Source organism: Hemiscyllium ocellatum, chromosome 1 (genome assembly GCF_020745735.1).
Source record: "Hemiscyllium ocellatum isolate sHemOce1 chromosome 1, sHemOce1.pat.X.cur, whole genome shotgun sequence".
In the NCBI taxonomy this organism is placed as follows: Eukaryota; Metazoa; Chordata; class Chondrichthyes; order Orectolobiformes; family Hemiscylliidae; genus Hemiscyllium; species Hemiscyllium ocellatum.
The window spans coordinates 127,459,203-127,474,402 of NC_083401.1; the positions used below are offsets into that span (position 1 = coordinate 127,459,203).

Below are 15,200 nucleotides of genomic sequence, written 5' to 3' on the forward strand. Positions count from 1 at the left end.
AAAGACATCTTCCTTCCCTCCAGTTTAACAGCGCGTTCTTTGTATGGAGAGATGTTTAGCTGTCAGCTTTATCAGGTAAATCCTGTGATTAACAAAGGTAATAACATTCTTTTACAAGCCAGCAGTCATGAAGCACCTGCACCCTGTAATTACCTTATTGGAATAGCATGTTTGCATGATTCCAACAGATGACGGCTTTTAAACTTGAAAGTAAAAAGACGATGAAGTGTAACTCTCGCATTTTGAAATGTTTAATTATGGGACGTTTTGATCCTATTGGAATAGGAGCAGCTCCTGGAGAAAAGAATGATATGTGGCATCTATACTGACAGCTTTTAACAAGAAAAATCAGAGGCTGTGAACATGCCCATTTGTAAGCAAGGCAACAAACCAGTAGTCTGTTGTGATCATCCATTTTTACTGCATCTTTCGGAGTTGAAATGCCATCCAAAAACAATTCTGATGCATCCAATCCTCAAACTGAGGCTGTTCTGACAGTAACGATGATCCCCAGTGGGGTTTACATGCTTCAGACAATAGTGTTAAAGTGGTCATCGCTTTAGAATGTGGCCTGGGACAATCCTAACCTTGAATATTCTTTCAAGATATACTTCCATTTCATTTAATAATGGCTGGGACCAACATGCACTTGAAAGGTTCTCTTCTCAAGTTGAAAATTACAGAAATTTACAAGTACCTTTTGAACAGTTAGAAATTGGTTCAGTTTGACTTTCCATTGGATTGAAATCAAACTAACTGTTGCAGTGTGATCAGTACACTGGCCTTACTCCGGAGTCACGTTTTTGGTTATGTACTGATACATGCTTAGCAGTCCTTCACACATTCTAAAGATATTCTGGAACCACACCTTTAACCTACCAACCAGTAATTCAGCAAATAGCAAGCAATTTAACTCATGGGTGGAACGCAGGAGAGAGGCCATGGATTTTCCATTCAGAATTTGCCCTGGGAAGGGCAGGCAATTTTAAACATCTGGATGTTATTAACATTTCATCAACCTGCTTAAAATGGGTGTAGAGACGAATTTGGCTAGCATTCAACTCAGACACAGTGCTCAGTAATTTTCTGTGGCAAATATTGTAGTTTGCTTTTTCTCTGTCAAAGCACCGGTGGTGGAGACTGTGATCCATAATCCATTAAACTGCCTCGGAGCCAGTTTTAACATCTGGCCCTGTTAGAACAAAAATAACAAGCTTCGACCAAAGGAACAGGCATCCTAATGAAGCTTGCAATTTGGGGGCCTAACAAACTCTCGCCAGATATGACAGCAGGCTGGCCCAAAGGTTGGTCCAAGGGATGGGAAAATTAAAGCAAAGGAAGGGTGGGAAGACTACAAACGGCAATATTTATGAGGTACCAGGAGCGCCATTTTAAGAAATGAAAACAGAAAGAGCTGTAGAAATTCAGCAGGTCTGGCAGTCTCTGTGGAAAGAGAAACAGAGTTAAAGTTGAGTATAAGTCTTCATTGAAGTTCCATAGAAGCATCATACTGAATTTGAAATGCTGTTTCTCTTTCCACAGAGGCTGCCAGACCTGCTGAATTTCTACAGCTTTCTGTTTTTGTTTCAGATTTCCAGCATCCGCAGTATTTTGTTTTTTTTTGAGTGCCCCATTTTAAGAACTGCTCAACCTATTAGTACTTCAGTTTTGCACCAGCGTCTTACAGGCAAGAAAAGAGCTCGGTTCGCAAAGTATTCCAGTACTGTGCTGGCTTCTCGTGGGTGTGCTGCACTTTGGTGAATCTGTATGAACCTGGAATCGGGGACATTTTGGGTATCAATAGGACGGTCACGATGCCTTCCAATACTTCGAATTATTAGCCATATCCCCATATTTTCCAGGCACAAAATAAACAGTGTGAATTGAATTCTTCCCACAAAGATTATGTGAGGGCAATTTCTTTCCACCTTGGGGAACCAGAAAACATGCCTTATTTGCGATAAATAGTATGGAGAAGAGTGTAAGCATTGGAAAATTGATACAGGGTTACTATCTTATGAATTAGGACTTGAATCTGGAAAGGGAGGCCCTTTTAGCATTCATTAACTGCCAGGAAGGGGATAGTGAGACCCCCTGATCTCAGCCTCCCCAGTTGGTTGCTGCTCCAATTGTATAACCAGTTGCTTGACAAAGATTGAATGTGGGTTAGTTTACTTAAAGCAGTAAAACTCATATTAAGTTATAAAGCAAACTTCATTGCAGACAACTGATTTCCATATGTGCAGTTTGCACATCCCCCAACAGACTTATGGCAGGTAGATTTATACAACGTTGTATGCACAGAACCTGAAAGGTAAACTCTCTTCAAGGCAAGGCATCCAGGTAATATAAAAAGTTCAATATATCCAATAACAAGTCAGCCTTTGAGTATCTACAATATATAGGCAACTTGCTGATGTGTGATCTTGTGATGGTGACATTGTCAGGAGTTACTCATGTTTTTCTTTCATGGAGTGCAGTTGTTGTTCCAGAATTTGTTTGTCCTGAAGAACAACAGCCAGGCTGCGCTCCAGAATATCTATTGGCTGATCTCATTCCTCAGCGATTTCGTCTGGTTGCCTGGTTACCTCTATATCCTGCTTGAGTTCTTTCTCTGGAGCATCATTCCTTGCATTTATTTCTGTCTCATGAGTAATTTGCAAATCTTTATATGCGCTTTGTAACTGCACTGGGTTTTGCCATTTTTGTCTTCTTTTGCCTAGCTCAGACTGATGTTTCTGTAGCTGTTTCAGCTGCACAGCTTGTAGTTCCTCCCTCTTACTTCCTTTTTATTTCTTTCAACTCTTAGTTCACCTTTGTGAGCTGACCAGAGATACCACATAAACGCTTTACCATCTCTGAGAAGGGAAGCTCAAGTTTGGATTTACTCTTAAAATGATTGGTCAGCCTTTACTGATGACAGTTACGTTTTTCACTCCACAGCAGAGTTGAGATTTTAGCTCCATTATTTCAGGATAAAATTAAGTATGCAGTTCTTCTTTCATATTCAGTTCTTCCAGTGTTTCTTGAATCGTTTGCTGTAGCTTCTGCTGTGTCTCTGATATCTGACTAATTTCATGGATTATAACTCATTAAAGTATGGATTAGAGTGGTGCTGGAAAAGCACAGCAGTTCAGGCAGCATCCGAGGAGCAGGAAAATCGACGTTTCAGGCAAAAGCCCTTCATCAGGAATTCCTTAAGATTTTCCTGCTCCTTGGATGCTGCCTGAACTGCTGTACTTTTCTAGCACCACTCTAATCTAGAATCTGGTTTCCAGCATCTGCAGTCCTTGTTTTTACCTCATTAAAGTTTGCTGATATGCTTGTGAATGCTGGTCTAACAACATCTACGTTGTCCAGGCGGATTGATTGAACATACACTCTCGCACCATTGAACGTACACATGGAATGGGTGAATCATTCTGTACTCAAGGTTTTATGGTTGTAGGTCTGTTCATGAATTCCCATATCTGTGGTTATGTGTTTCTTGGAAGTCTGAAGCAGTTTTTTTGGCTCCTATTCCATTGTAAATTTTAGCCAATGACAAATGTCACCAGTGTTTGAATAACGAATCATTTGTTTTTGTTTTGCAAGCACCTTTTCAGGCTTGGTGACATTGATGTTTCCTACAAGATGGACAGCATAGCAGATGTGTTCACATCTTGTATTGTTGTGTACGTAGTCATTCTCTGGTTTTCGTAAACCACTTCATGAATACCAAATGGTCTTTATTGTAAGCTTCAACATACACCTTATACAGGGTATGCTGTTTGTTTGGGTTGGGTGTGGCTCTTTGTAGCTGCATCACTGGTTTCTCTAGTACACTGCCTCTGCTAAAAGCCCTTTCTGCTAGGCATTTTCTTGGTACATGCAGAATGCTATATTTTCCAGATGTCTGTTGATTTCATTGAATGTGTCAACAATTTAATTTGCACTTAGGGCTTACAAATTTTGTTAGACTTTAAGGTTCATGCTTCCTTCAATACCTCTTCGATGTTATAGTCTTTGGTTTGTTTAGCAAATCTTTCAGGACAATTTGCATGGGGTGGATGCAATCAGTAACTTGAAAATTCTAGTTGCTAGCTCCTCGTCTGACTCATCACAAAGAGTTCCTTTTTTCCGCATCATCCTGCAAAGTGATCTAGGGATTATGGAGATTTGGTTTCAATGATGTGAATTCTAGTTGATGAATACTGAAGTTTAACTTGCCTCTGAATTGGTCTTCTCGTGTGGCCCATAAATTTTAGCTCTTTGACTAATAAATCTGATGTGTTAAGTCTGTACAGACCTTCATTCCCAATTGTTGACCTTTCTTTACTTGCTGTCGACCTAGCACACATCTGAATTACACACCTTTTTCAAGTGAATTAATTTGCCTTCTCAATAGGAATTTGTCTGATTACCAGCAACACTAAATCAAACAACGATGTCAAAGGTTGTCTCCTACTCTTTAGTATGATTTAAGACTGTCAAACACATGTTTTACAACTAGATTAAAATTGCTTGCTGGCACATGCACATACATATGCAAAAGACCTTCCCTGTCACTTCTGCAGGATGGCTGTCAATGTTGACCTGTCATCAGCTGAAGGAAATATTTTCCAGAAGATAGAATTAATATGGTATTTGTTAACTGTCCCTTCCTACCTAATCGGTGCAATTTTGAATTACTAGCAGAACTAAAATCTCAATATCAGAATATTCAATTTAGTCAATGTGTTCCAGATATTGACTGGGAGCTGCCCTTAGAAAATTTGGCTACGGTTCATTGTTCAGTAGACACAATTTTCCAAGCAAATTACATCAGTTTTTTAGGGGTGGGCATGGAAAATTAATGGGAAACTGTACTGTTGGAGTGCTGCCCATTTTTGTACCAATCTTCCACCAGACACCAGAAGAACTCAATTAAATGCGAGCAGATGTGTTCATGTGGTAAAGAGTGATACCAGGTGTTACTTTTCCCACATTGACCAGCAATGTTCAAGTCGTAATAGTCATGTAACATTTAAGTCATTTAACTCTGATTCAGTGGTAGAAGGAGATTTTAATTTTAGTGGGGTGATTCTAGAGCAACAGATGGTGTTAAATTTTAATCCTTCATTCTGGAAAATATAATGAAGGTATGTGCTCAAAAGTACTATCTCTCACCATCAGGTATTACACAGAGGTAAAGAGGACTCATGTCATGATCATTTTTTTTTGTTTGGAGATATAAATGCCAGAATTCAACACTAGCAGTGAATGAATATGATGATACAAATACTATCCCAACAGCCTATAACTCTACCATGAATGCCATATAAAGTAATACAGCAACTATTAATTAGCGGGGCTCAGAGTCTGCCAACTGTAAAGCCATATTTTTTGAGTTAAAATTATCCCCATATGATCATCATACAGACAACAGTAAAATGCCTGTACTGGGAGGTTCAGTTCACATCAAGGTTGACTAGAATAAAAACAAAGTATTGTGCAAATTTGGACCAAACACTGAGAACATTGGAAAAACTCAGCAGTATCTGCAAGAGAGGAACCGAGTTAATGTTTTGGATCTGGTATGATCAGTTCTGATGAAGAGTAACACCAAGATGGACTAGAATATAGACCACAACCCCTCAGCCTTACCACTTACAGATGTCCACCGACTTGGTTTAATTCTCGAGAATTTCCCAGTTAAGTGTCTGTATTTCATTCCCATCCAGAATAAAATATATTGCTTGCCAGGTTGGTACCAAGCTCTCAGTTCACAATCCTGTTCACTGTTAAAACAGAATAGAGGAAAGGAAAATGTAAGACAAGTGGAAACCCAGCAGTTTATATTGGGATAAAAACTGACCTGGCCCAGATTGAATGGAAGGCAGCAGCTGGTAGAATTGTAGCTCAGTAAAGGAGAATATTTGAAAAGGAGGGGAAAGGACGTAACAGTGTTCACTGAAGAAAAATAAAAAAAAATGCATCAGAATTCCAGAGCTGAGTAAGGTGATCGGTCCAAATTTCAAACAATCAAATGTATTTAACACTTAGAACAACATTGACAAGGAAAGCCACAATAAAATGAAGTATTCCAGAAAACCATGGAAGTGGTGATTAGTCACAGTACCAGAAAAATAATTAACGAGAAACCAAGAATGAAATATAAAAAAAAGCTTCCGTTACTATCAACCACATCTTCAATAAACTTAGAATGTAAATCATCATCATTTTATTTGGAATTTTAGTAAACTGTGGTACAATTAAGGGAACACTCCTTTAGACATTTATTGTGTAGTTTGTGTGTAATAGAAATGTTTTATGAGCATGCTCTTCATGCATATTTCATGGAGAAGCTACATGTTCTGACTGCGTAGTGACAGTAAAATTGCATTGCTATCTAGACGTCTTTGCACTGAAAGAAATATCTCTTACATCAACAAATAATTGTCTGTAGTTTGCCAAATATTGTTCTCCTTATTGAAATCCATGCAGGCTGGTATTATTCTACCTTTATCTGAACATGTGGTGATTTCGTGGTGAATAACAAACTCCAAATCCTCATTGCCACAAATCAAGATAACTTCTGCAATCATCTAGATTAGATCAGTCTTTATTTTTTTTCCCACTTATTCATTCTTGGGATGTGGGTGTCTCTGGCTGGGCAGTATTTGTTTCCTGTTCCTAGTTTCCCATGAGAAAGTGGTGGTGGTGAGCTATCTTCTTGAACTGCTGCAGTCCATAAGTTGTAGGTAGAGCCCAATGCCCTTCGGGAGGGAATTTCAAGATTTTGACCCAGTCACTCTGAAGGAATGGCAATATATTTCCGAAGTTAAAAATCACATAACACCAGGTTATAGTCCAACAGGTTTAATTGGAAGCACACTAGCTTTCGGAGCGACGCTCCTTCATCAATATATTTCCAAGTCAGGATAGTAAGTGGCTTGGAGGGAAAATTGAAGGTCATGGTGTTCCCACCAATTTAAAGAAATGTGCTTCATTAGTCATGTTCCAGTTCCTAGTTTTCTATCACTGATCTCTGAAATATAATTTCTAGACACATGCATTTCTTTTCCTAATTTTCCCTAGGATCCTACAATCTGGTTATTTGGATCCTGATACTTTGTCTTAACTAAATTATCGACTTTTTTTCTATTTATCTGTTATAATATCATTCATCCAATGCTTCATCAAATTTGTCTGATTTCCCTCCATATTGGATAGCATTCCCTTCAGGAAAGACTCAACTAGAAAGTAGTTATTAAATATACCAACATTTTTGAGCAATTAAAAATCAATATTTTCCTTTCAGGAGAATAAATGTAATTTCACTGAAATTCTACTGAAACAATTGCTTATCCTTTCTATTTTTTTCTCATATTGTCCTTTATCCTTTTTTTAAAATCCTACCTTTAACCTTTTATTGTGCCATATTTATTTTTTGGTTTTTCCAACATTATTACTAGATCTCATAGACTCTTACACTTGACTGAAAATTGGTTCCTAACTGTGGCATCCTCAAACTATTGGGAGTTCCCTTTCTTTCTCATGAAATGTATTTAGTTTGTATTTTAATAAGCATCTTGACAGCTCTGGGTCAGTCTCCCCTTCCACCTCTTCTCAGCCAGCTCTTTCTTCAGCTTCTTATTTCCCAACTCCAACCTGATATTTTAGGTTTTTTTAAACTAAGATTTCTCCTTTTTGGAGATGATGAATTTGTAGGATGTTAAGGATAAAGCCATGGATCTAAGGTGAATAGGTCTTTCAAAGAGCCAGAACATGCATGTCAAGTGGAATGGTCTTTGCTGCAAAAATCTTTTTCATTAGACCTAAACACACTGTGGAATCAGTCAGACCCAATACATATTTAGATCATAACTCATAGCCATGTCAACACCTCTATACCTCCGGCCAACTAATATACTGGTTGACAAAGAAGAACATTTTAGAAATATTAAGCTCCCTTTTCAGCAAATGTGGAAAGCTATGACTCTTACTGTCCAGTAATTTTAGTTTATTAATTTTCTTCTTTTATTATCCTTCTGTAGCCTCCTATTGTACATGCAACTTGCAATGTAAACAGTAAAATAATAAACCTTTTTTCAATTTGCTCCACCAGAAAATTGAGCACCAGAATTTTCATAGGGAACTTCTTTGTATTGATATTGTTTCACTCATTTTATTTAAATTTCAACCTTTTTTTGAAGAACAAAACAACACATAATTCTTTTGTCAATTGGCTGTAGATCACTTTATCTCTGGTATTGCTGTGAGTACACCCAGGACCATTATTTTGAGGACTATCAATTTATCTACCAGTATTTTTCAAAGACAGCGAGCAAAGTAACATTCATAAAGTAGGTAATGGAAGTTGCCCTGTTCTGTGTTGCAAGATATGGAACAAAGTTACCTCTTCATTCTGAAACTCAGTCTCTTCACCATGATATCAGAATTTCATCAGTATTTGTTTTTTAAAAAAAAAAGAATCTCAGACCGAGGTAAAGTAGATGTAACAATTTGAATTCGGAAGTTGTGGACATTAAAGAAGGGATTTCTTTTCAGTATTCCATGATAATGTGCAATTAAATCCATTAGCAATGCTTAATTATAATTCCTCAGGTACTTCTGAAAAGACTTTTTTTGTACCAATGATCATTAAACCTGTGGAATTTCAGTACCTATGGCCGATTACACAAAAGATTAAAGAGTATTATGTGTTTATCCTCCATGTTAATACCACAATGTCATTTAAAAAAATACCAATAAGAAACAATGCTTAAGGATTGCTTTCTTTCTTATTTCCAGTTAACAATGAGCATATACATTACTGAGCAACAACTAAATTTGATTCTGTCATCTCATTATAGGTCCTCCAGGAAAGCGGGGTAGAAGGGGCAGAAATGGAGAACCCGGTAAGTATTGACTGACTTCAAAATGTTGTTTTTCCCCACATCGTTCTATAGTCATTAAAGTACAAAGTTAGTCATAGCAAGATGTTTCAGATTAAGTCCATTATTCCTAGCCAGGCTTCTACTTTATTGATCATAAATAGTTGGTATATTCTATAGTGATGTAAAAGCACCATCCCAGCATGACTTGGAGTACTGGAATTGTGTTTTCTGTGTGCCAATCTGGAATTGTTAATGCATTGAGCAAGACAGCTGTAATCCTTGGCATTAAACCTCCGTTTTTTTTTTATATAGAATGCTGCACATTTAAGGCAGACTAAGCTAATGAGGGGGGAAAGATCTTAACAAAACCCACCTGTGAATTTTTCAAGTGTTCAAAGCAAAAGGTGAAGATTTTCAAAATGTGTTTATTAAAGAAATGGATATTAAAATGTAAAAGAGGGCCAGGTGTGTTAATATTGGAAGACAAATGCTACAATAAGCATACAAATGAGTTAGCCTTGATTTTTTTTTTAGCATTTTCATGAACTGAATTCAAAGAAAATCATTAGGAGGCTTTCCAACTTTTTAAATCATTTTAGCATTTGCACTAAAGGCATTTGTATGTACCAGTTTTGTCAAAATATTATTTAGGAGGTCACTTGTTTCCTATAATTGAAATTGATCTTCTATATTGAATGAAAAAGTCAACCTTTTTTTTTACAAATTAGACTTGGAAATTTTGATTATCCCAAATATCTGAAAGTTTTGTTTTAGTCTATTTACTCCCATATTGCTGCATGGTGTTAAAATTTCTTTATTCGCTAACCAAATAGGAAACGTTGTCAAGGATCAAGAGAAAGCATCATGACCCACACACAATATAGTGAAATATAGAAAACCAACCAGTTTAAGAGAAAATAGGCCAGCTCTGGTGGTGTTGGAGATTTACAAATCAAAACGAATTCTACCCCAAGCATCTCAGAAAATGCACTGGTAAATTGTGTCTTATTCCGTTAACATTTTCTACACCAGTATCTAGCTCACAGCTGGTTTATCAAACTTGATGACATTTATTATGGTCAAGGATTTCCCAGATGCTTGACAAGCATCAATGACTCATTATTTTAGGTGACTTCTGAGTGATTGATAGCTTTTCATTGCTGCTGGCAAAATCACATTCTCACAAATCACACACTTGAGATGCATATTTCCACAATTTCATTAAAAGTTCATTGACATTAATATAAAGCTGACTTTCCTGCCAATTTCTTCCATAAATACTGAGGCATGATTTTTTTAAGGATTCTTATTTACCTTCCCTGTTGAACCCTCCATTCCACAACTATCTTTCTTTTATCAGATTGCTTATGTAGTTTTTATTCATTCATGGGATGTGGGCAACGCAGGCTAGGCCAGCATTATTGCCCATCACTATGTTTCATCAAAGTATGAGTAAAACATACGCTTTCCAATTGATCATCAGGAAACAGAGTCTTATTCATCTCCTGCCAAAAATTCCATCCTGTTGTATTATCTCCACTTGCATATCTCATTGATAACTCACAATGTTATTGAAGTAACTCATCCCCCACGAAAGCTGCACTTTAAATCACATCTCATATTCAACTCTCAAACAGCATCCCTCAATCTTTTACCCATTATTTGGCCACCTCATGGCTCAACTTCACAAATGGATTCCTGAAATCCAACTGATCCAAATTCGATGACTCTTAATCCAGTCCCAGTTTTAAGAAAAAAAATTCAACATTAAAATGAACATTCCTGTCGTTATTGTCAAGTTATAGAATCATAGAGATGTACAGCATGGAAACAGACCATTCGGTCCAACTCGTCCATGCCAACCAGATATCCTAACCTAATCTAGTCCCATTTACCAGCATTTGGCTCCCAGCAGAGCGCTTTGGGGAACATCTCTGGAACACCCGCACCAATCAACCACATCGCCCTGTGGCCCAACATTTCAACTCCCCCTCCCACTCAGCCGAGGACATGGAGGTCCTGGGCCTCCTTCACCGCCGCTCCCTCACCACCCAACGCCTGGAGGAAGAACGCCTCATCTTCCGCCTCGGAACACTTCACCCCAGGACATCAATGTGGACTTCACCAGTTTCCTCATTTTCCCCTTCCCCCACTTCACCCCAGGTCCAACCTTTCAGCTCAGCACTGTCCCCATGACTTGTCCTACCTGCCTATCTTCCTTTCCACTTATTCACTCCACCCTCCTCTCTGACCTATCACCTTCATCCCCACCCCCATTCACCCATTGTAGTCTTTGCTACCTTCCCCCACCCTCCTCCCCGACCTATCACCTCCAACCCACTCCCATTCATCTATTGTACTCTATGCTACGTTTTCCTCACCCCACCCTCCTCTCATTTATCTCTCCACCCTGCAGGCACTCTGCCTGTTTTCCTGATGAAGGGCTTTTGCCCGAAACATTGACTTTCCTGCTCCTCGAATGCTGCCTGAACTGCTGTGCTTTTCCAGCACCACTCTAACCCATATCCCTCAAAACCTCCTGTTCATATACCCATCCAGATGCAATTTCCTTCACAGGATTTCATGTCAGCTGAGCCTTTGACTTCCTCCTGATGTGTATCTCACATCATGTCGTCTTATCTGCCATTTTGAGAGCTGATAAGCTCAGTTGATTAGACAGTTGGTTTGTGATGCAGAATGTGCACCAACAGCATGGGTTAAATTCCTCTACTGGCTGGGGCCATCATGAAGGTCCTGTCTTCTCAACCTCTCCCCTTGCCTGAGGCATGGTGACTTTTGGGTCAAATGCAACACCAGCAGTCTGTCTCAGATGAATGCTTTCGTTCCAGGGAACCATTCTATGTTACTTTTTAAAGCTGTGTTAGCTCAGTTGGCTGGACAGCTGGCTTGTGACGCAGAGTGATGCCAACAGTACATGTGCAGTTCCCACAGTAACTGAGGTCACAGTATAGATTCTGCCTTCTCAACCTCACCCCTTGCCTGAGGCATGGTGACCCTAAGATTAAATCACCACCAACCATCTCTCTCCCTACTGAGACAGCAGCCTGTGGGACAATGGCAACTTTACTTTGTTTCCCTATTGCCGTAACGCTGTCAAGTGTATCTCAGTTGGTGACAGAGAATTCAGAAATTTGACACTACCATTTGAAGCTTTTTCTCCCTTCAACTGTCCATCCATTCCTGCCTTAAAAAAATTCCTTAAAATGCAGCAAATGTTTTACTAGTTGGCACTGATGGGACAAGAGTGTATTGGTTGATTTAAATATTCCAGATGATCAACAAGTCCATGATGAAAATCAATGTAAAAACACACTAAGTAATAGAACCGTAATGCAGGGGGTATACACATCACTGTTATACTGTATTTGCAACATAAATTATTGAAATAATAACTTAAATAAAATGTACCAGCAGAGAGCCTTCTCAATTACACCCTCAACTGACTACATTGAGGAGATTGCAATAATGCAGTAATCTTGCAACGTTTCAGGTGTATAACTTTTGCTGGTTTACTGAGAGTGCCTGTTTATTAGGTGCTGATTAAAAAAGGTTTACTGTGTATAATTTTGACCATGCTTTTGCTCAACTAATTCTTGTACTGCTCCTCACCTCGTTCCAGGAGAACTACATTCCACGTTATGTACTGTCTCTTGCCCCACCCAGCTCTCACACCCCACCTGAATTCACCTCTGTGGATATGCCAGGGCTATTTCCTGGACCAGGGCAGAAATTTTTCATTGAATGTCATTAGGTTTTGTCTTCAGGCTGAATTAAGAGCAAATACTGGATAAATATTTGTGAGGACACAAATTGAGCATGTATCCAGATTTCTGAAAGATTAAGATTGGCCCCTATGAAGTTAGAAAAAAAATATTGTCCGCATCTTATAGCATACAGTACTTGATTCTTGAAAGAAGAATACCCCCTGCTCAGCTTGTATTTTGAAATGACTCAAACTGTAACTATTGAGTTTCCTGCATGGAAACATTGCCAGGCTGTAAGAGCTGATGATTTCAGGCCAATGTTTCTAAATTGAAGAGCAAAGGCGGTAAAGCAGGACATTGACAGATAAAATTACTGAAGCACATTAACTGGGAACCTCATCCTCTCCATAATTAGTGCGTTATTACCCTCCCACAGTTTTATTAAACTAATAATGTGGGTCACTTGGCTTATAATTAGATTCCAGTAATTTTGCTTTCTTCCTTAGAAGTCAGCAGTTCTTTATAAAATCATTGAATGTGTGAGTAAAAACAGAGCAGATGGGATGCCCAAAGCAATCTTTTCACATTAAAATAAAATCTAAATTCTTGATATTTTCAGTCAACAATATATTTTAATTGAAGAAATTTAAAATTAAAACTGCACATTGTAACCACAACTAGGAAGCAGTTATTTCACTTGACACAATAACAACTTGCTTTTATAAAGCACCATTTTACATGCACTAGTTCTGCTGCTGTGGCCTTAGCTGTGAGCTTCAATGATTTAGAATCCCCACAGTGCAGAAAAAAGACCATTTGGCCTATTGAGTCTACACCAACCTTCACACCCCCTATCCTATTCCCATAGCCCTAACATTTATCATGCTGATCCATCATTCATGGATGGTACAGATAATCCACCTAACCTGCACCTCTTTGGGAGGTATGGGAATGTGGGAGAAAACCAGAGCACCCAGCGGAAACCCGCTTAGATATGGGGAGATTGTGCCAATTCCACACAGACAGTCACCTAAGACTAGAATCAAACCTGGGTCCTTGGCACCGTAAGGCAGCAGTGCTAACCTGTGTGCCATCATGCCACCTAGCTGTAAACTGTGGTACACAGTTCCGGGGCATTTCATAGGATCATTAGCAAACACAAATTTGACAGATAGGACAGTTTGAATATTAGGTAAACATTTTGTGGAAGTAGCCACGCACTTTCAGAATAGTAATTTTTCACCCAGGTCTTGTGTGGTTTTTAAAGTTCCAGAGGTTCTGATTGCTATGGCAGAGAAAGTTGATCGGAAAGGAACTTAAAATGAACAGATTGCCTGGGCCAGAAGATGTACATTCTCACTTGCTGAATGCCCCCAGGAAGCAACTGTAAGAAATCATTTGCCATTGGTGATTTTTTTCAGAACTGGAAATAGACAAATGTTGGACCGAAGATTTAAAAGGAGCAGGTTTTCCAACCTAGGCAACTGGAGCTCATTGGAATTGATAATGAGTGAAATAACAAAATCTAGTTCGAAGGCCAAAGGACTATGTTATGACATTCACTTAAGAAATAGAAAGAGAAGTCCCAGAAAAGTTATATGACTTCATTGAGGATATTACAGAAGAAGTAAATGGATCACGATGATTTATTTGGTCTTTAGAAAGTTGTGCAACAGAGTTCCACATGACTTAGTTTAATTAAATGTCAGAGAAAAGAACAGGGGATTGCATAAGAAACTGGTCAATAGGTAGGGAGGAAAGAGTAGTTGCAAGAGATGTCAGCATTCCAGATATTGATGTGCAGAAGTTGCCTTGCAAAAGTTAGGCAGATCGCTGAGAAAAATAGCTGCATTGCAGCACTTTATGCCATTTCTCTGTTGGATCCTCCATGGAGTAATAGTCATAGAATCATGCAGCACAGAAACAGACCCTTTGGTCCAATCAGTCCATGCCAACCACAATACCAATATAAATTAGTCCCCCGCCCCTGTGCTTGGCCTATATCCCTCCAACAGCCTAGCAGAGAATTATCTAAGGTTTGTTCTATCCAACATTCTGGATCCGTGACCTGGGCACCTTAATCAAATGTAGCCATGTGAAGTTTGTTGGCTACGCTGGAATAGGAAGGGAGGTTCAGAGAGAGGTTGTAGTCAAAGAATTGGTTGAAAGAATTAGCCAGAAATGATTTTGGAGTCATTCCCAGTTCACCATCTTAACGTGGGCAAAAATTTGACAGAAACCCCACCTTCGGTGTGTAAGTGGGATTTTTTCTGCACTGCTGGTAAAGTTAAGATGGCGAAATATGTGCAAATTTAAGAAAGTTCCTGGCCTTGGTTTGGGTATGTAAATATAAGCAGACATTGTAACAAAATGAAACTTCTTACACAAATTTGGCATCTGTATATAACTAGAACAGAATCTGTCACTAGGAAGAATATGAGGATTCTAGGCCCAAGACTAGCCTGTCATTATAGACTAGGCGGAGGTGGGTACTGCAGATACTGGAGATTAGAGTCAAGATTAGAATGACGTTAGAAACTTAGTAGATCAGGCAGCATCCAAGGAGACAGGAGAATTGTAATAGACTGGTGAGATTTCTATCTTAAATTCTGAC

The 15,200-nt window shown here is 38.8% G+C and overlaps 1 protein-coding gene across 1 annotated transcript in view; it reads left to right on the forward strand.

Moving 5' to 3' along the window:
* Window positions 1–15,200, forward strand: part of LOC132816053 (collagen alpha-1(XXV) chain) — a 653,999-nt gene that overhangs the window by 344,562 nt on the left and 294,237 nt on the right. The window contains exon 3 of the mRNA XM_060825536.1: window positions 8,838–8,886. Within this exon, the coding sequence (XP_060681519.1) occupies window positions 8,838–8,886 (49 nt within the window). The remainder of the gene's footprint in view (window positions 1–8,837; window positions 8,887–15,200) is intronic.